This window comes from Bicyclus anynana, unplaced genomic scaffold, assembly GCF_947172395.1.
Source record: "Bicyclus anynana unplaced genomic scaffold, ilBicAnyn1.1 scaffold_29_1, whole genome shotgun sequence".
Taxonomy (NCBI): domain Eukaryota; kingdom Metazoa; phylum Arthropoda; class Insecta; order Lepidoptera; family Nymphalidae; genus Bicyclus; species Bicyclus anynana.
Window position 1 is genome coordinate 355,098 of NW_026441281.1, and position 4,930 is coordinate 360,027.

General features: G+C 43.1%; 1 protein-coding gene across 1 annotated transcript; it reads left to right on the forward strand.

Moving 5' to 3' along the window:
* Positions 1–397: 397 nt before the first annotated feature.
* LOC128199832 (uncharacterized) lies at positions 398–4,357 on the forward strand. Its single transcript, XM_052891004.1, has 2 exons — positions 398–3,435; positions 3,631–4,357. Exons 1-2 carry the CDS (start codon positions 398–400, stop codon positions 4,355–4,357), a joined length of 3,765 nt encoding a protein of 1,254 aa, XP_052746964.1.
* The last annotated feature ends 573 nt before the right edge of the window (positions 4,358–4,930 follow it).

Genomic DNA, 4,930 nt, shown 5'->3' on the forward strand with positions numbered 1-4,930 from the left:
CCTCTTTGCTCTATTCTCAGCAGATATGGTCAGATGTATTAATAACTGCAATTACCACTGTTATGCCGATGATGTTCAGCTATATTACTCATTTCGGCCTCAAAATACACCTGAGGCGATAGCTAACATCCGTCAGGACCTAGAGAACATAGCCAATTGGTCAGATTTAAATTCCCTGAATCTAAATCCTAATAAATCCAAATTTATAATTTTAGGCACTGTGGTGTATTTTATTATTAATATTGGAAGGTAGTACAATAAAAGTCAGTATTGAATCAGCTAACGTGTGTTTCACTGCATGGTGACAGCGGTGGGATTTATTTAATATAAAAGGCAAATAAGTTATAGTGTAAAGGTGTAAAATATCTTTAAAAGTATTAAATATACGAATCCCAGTATGGAACACGCAAGACCTCCGGCAGAATTGACAGTAGAAGGTGGCCCGGCCGCGCGAGCTGACGCGTGGCGTACGTGGCGAAGACTGTTTCTCGTGTTTCTTAAAGCATCCGGAGTGGCGAAGGAGCCTGCTGACGTTCAGGCTAGCCTGCTGATCAATCTCATAGGCCCGGCGGGGTACGATGTGTACACTACGTTTAGTTATGTCAAAGACGAGAAAGAAGACGACATTGAGTGCTTATTGAAAAAATTCGATGAACATTTTGGTACGAAGCCGAATGTAACATTAGCGAGATTTAAGTTTTTCACGCGAAACCAAGACACATCAGAAACAATCGATCAGTACGTGACGTCACTGAGGCTACTCAGTCAACATTGTGAGTTCATGCAGCTGAGAGATAGTTTAATACGAGATCGAATCGTCTGTGGCATATCTAATACCACGGTACGTGACCGGCTGTTGCGCACGGATGATTTGACCTTGGCTAAAGCCGTACAGATTTGTGAGGCCGCTGAGATGTCCAAGGAAGAGGGTCGGCTCATCGAGGGTTCGACTGCCGAATCGTCCGTGGACGCGATTTGGAAGGAATCTGTTCGAGGTGGCGGTTCGCGAGGTCGAGGCGGCGGCAGGCGAGCGCTGCGCGGGCGCGGCGCGCGGTACGGCGCCAGGCCGGCCGGCTGCGGCGCGTGCGGGAGCCCGCGCTGCGCGGGAGATGTCGAGTGTCCAGCGCGAAGTGCTACCTGTTTTGTGTGTGGACGTGTGGGCCATTTTCATAAGTCGAAAAAGTGTTCAAGTCGTAAAGTGTTCGATGTAAATGTTGATAGCTCTGATGAAGAAGTGTTTTACATTAATATTATAAGCGAGGTTGCAAAGAACAGTTCGTGTAAGGAATGGTTTGAAACCTTTGTATGTAATGGTAAGCGAATTCAATTTAAATTGGACACCGGTTCTATGCTAAATGTTATAGCGAAAAGTGATTTTTTGAAGCTAGGATTTTCTTTAAAAATGTTAAAACCGTTCATAAAACGCGTACAATCTTTTACGGGCAATGATATACCGATATTAGGTGCTGGTGATTTGACATTGTCACACGAGAGTAAGCTGTATGATTTAACATTCGTTGTGGCTGATTTTAATTGTCAAAATATTCTTGGATTAAAAGGTTGCATCGCTTTGCACCTTATTAACAGAGTGAACGCGGTGTGTGTGTACGATAAATACAAAAGTAGATACCCAGAACTATTTAATGGTTTAGGAAAATTGCCTGGCCGTTATACTATTTCTATAAATGACAATATTGAACCGGTCATATGTCCGCCGCGTAAGATTCCTCTCGGGCTTCGCGATAAATTATATTCAGAGTTATGCAGATTGGAAAACATGGGTGTCATAAGAAAAGTGACCCACCCGACCGACTGGGTGAACGCCATAGTTGTAGTTGCTAAAAAGAACGGCGACATTCGATTGTGCTTAGATCCGCGACCTTTGAACCGTGCTATTCGTCGGGCGCATTATAGTTTACCGACGGTAACCGAGGTAGCTGTCAAGTTGCGCGACGCGAAATATTTCAGCGTTTTAGATGCGACGTCATCGTTCTGGATGATCGAATTGGATGATGCGAGTGCTGACCTTTGTACCTTCGGAACACCATCGCACGGTCGGTACCAATTTCTACGTCTACCGTTTGGAATTAACTGTGCATCGGAAGTTTTTCATGCGAAAATAAGACAGTATTTGGAAGATCTAGACGGCACCGACTCCTTTATTGATGATATTATAGTTTGGGGGCGTACGAGAGAAGAGCACGATATGAGACTTGAACGTTTATTGCAGCGATCAAACGAAATCGGTATAAAATATAATTATAATAAATGCAAGTTTTGTGTTCGCGAAATAGTGTTTTTAGGTCATAAATTTAATTGTAACGGAATGCAGCCTGATGATACTAAAATCAAAGCTATAATAAGCATGCCTGACCCGAGCGATAGGAAAGCTTTAGAAAGGTTTCTCGGGATGGTGAATTATTTATCAAAATTTATTCCGAACTATTCAGAATCCGTTGCGGTGTTAAGAGGTTTATTAAAAAAGGATACGGAGTGGGTATGGTATCCTAAGCACTCCGAAGCAATCGAAAACTTAAAAAAGAAATTGTCGTCAGCTCCCGTGCTGGCTTTATATTCGCTGGAATTGCCAGTGGTGGTGTCCGTTGATGCGAGCGCGCACGCGGTCGGCGCCGTGCTGCTGCAGGCGGGCCGGCCCGTGGAGTTCGCATCGCTCACGCTCACCGACACGCAGGTGCGCTATGCGCAGATAGAAAAAGAGATGCTCGCGATCGTGTTTGCCGTCGAACGATTTCGCCAATATTTATTTGGCAGACAAGGTATAGTCGTGCAGTCGGATCATAAACCTTTAGAGGCTTTGTGCAACAAACCGTTGGCGTCGGTGCCTTGTCGCTTACAGCGTATGATGATGCGCATACAGGGCTACGATTTGAAAGTCGTATACACGCCCGGCAAATTTATGTACATAGCCGACACGCTGTCGAGGGCGGCGTTGCCGGAGTTGTTGACCGATCGGCTGAGCACAGATGTTGAATCGCAGACGTGTTTTCTCATAGAAAACGCACACTTTAGTAATGAAAAATTAGAACTCATAAAAAAGCATATTGTGAGCGATGCCGAAAGTACATCCCTAATTTCATATATTATTAACGGTTGGCCGAAACATAAGAAAAATATAAATGATAATCTTCAACTATTTTGGCAACATAGAAATCTTTTGCAGTACGCGGACGGGTTGATTTTTAAAGACGATGTTCTATACATACCGAAAAGCTTACGTAAGTTAATGTTGGACAGAGTGCACGAGGGACATTTAGGTATAGACCGCTGCAAGCGGCGCGCGCGAGACGTGATGTTCTGGCCCGGCATGTCGCGCGACGTGGAGCGGGTCGTGCGGGGCTGTGCGGCGTGCGCGCAGCACGCACCCCGGCCGCGCCCCGCGCCGCTGCGTCCACATTACGTGCCGGACATACCATGGCAAAAATTAGGCTCTGACATTTTTGAATATAAGAAAAAGTACTATATCATATTAGTCGATTATTTTTCGAATTACGTAGAAGTCGGGGCGATAAAAAATTTAAATAGTTCGTCAATTATAAAATTTTTAAAAGAGCAATTTTCTAGGCATGGCATTCCTTTGGAACTGATCTCTGATAACGCGACTGTTTATAGCTCACGAGAGTTTAAGAACTTCATGTGCGAGTGGGAAGTGCGTCACATGACGTCGTCACCCCACTATCCGCAGTCGAACGGAAAAAGTGAACGCACAGTACAAACCGTAAAGCAACTACTTAAAAAATGTATCGATTCCGGACAAGATTTTTATATTAGTCTACTTAACTATAGAACTACGCCGAGAGATGGGATAGACTCTCCGGCGCAGATTTTGATGGGTCGACGACTCAATACAAAATTACCAATCAATCAGAAATTATTGCGGGAAAATGTTGATAACGTTGCTAATCATAAATCAGTTTTGAGTCGACAAGAGGAGATGAAAAGGCGTTTCGATAAGCGCGCGAATCCGCTTAGGGATTTGGCAGTCGGAGAGAAGGTTACCCTTGCGGACGGCACCGGTCGCAAGCCGGTCTCGGTAGTAGCGCGCGCGCCGGAGCCGCGCTCCTACCTTGTGCGCGACAACCGCGGGAAAGTGTGCAGGCGAACGAGGAGACACTTAATAGCTCGCACGGCTCCGGCCAGTAATGACAATGTCACGTCACAGGCATCTAGTACTTACGGTGACGCAGTGACAGATGATGATGATGATAACAATGATATTGAATTTCATTCACCTCAAAAGATCACTAGCGATAGTCCCATACCCGGTAAAGATGTCGATCAAACGACAAAAAGAAAAGCAAAAATGGTAGCTAAGGAAAAAATCAAAAATCTTAACTAAGATGATTTAGTCTTTTATATCATATTGATTTTTATGAAGTTGTGAAAGAAAATGTGTGTTTATTCATAAGTTAAGTTTATAAAAAAAAAAAAAATGTTCTGTTGTAAAAGAATAGTAATGTATTAAACTAACCACCTAAATCTTGTGTGCTACTTTATATACATTGTTTTATTGTGTAACTAACCGTTTGTTATATTAGACTGATAAGTAAAAAGCTTGTTTTTGTAAGAAGAGAGATGTGGTGTATTTTATTATTAATATTGGAAGGTAGTACAATAAAAGTCAGTATTGAATCAGCTAACGTGTGTTTCACTACAGGCACTAACCACAAACTTAGGCAAGTTGAAATGTTTAAGCCCAGTATTGACATTAGAGGTGACATGGTGGAAAAAGTGCGTGAGGTAAGAAATCTCGGTGTAATATTTGGCTTTGAAAGCCATATTAGAAATGTAGTAAAAAATTGTTTTTACAGGCTAAAAGTATTATATAAAATGCGTAGCTACCTCAGCGTTGAAGTGCGAATTCGTTTATGTGAGACCTTAGTGCTTTCAAATCTAAATTATGCAGACGCTG

What these genes read in the sequence shown, in the direction of transcription:
- LOC128199832 (XM_052891004.1), top strand. Translation starts at nt 398, where the DNA reads ATGGAACACGCAAGACCTCCGGCAGAATTGACAGTAGAAGGTGGCCCG. An exon ending in TACGTGCCGGACATACCATG is followed by an intron (nt 3,436 to 3,630) that starts GCAAAAATTAGG and finishes GACTGTTTATAG; the next exon opens with CTCACGAGAGTTTAAGAACT.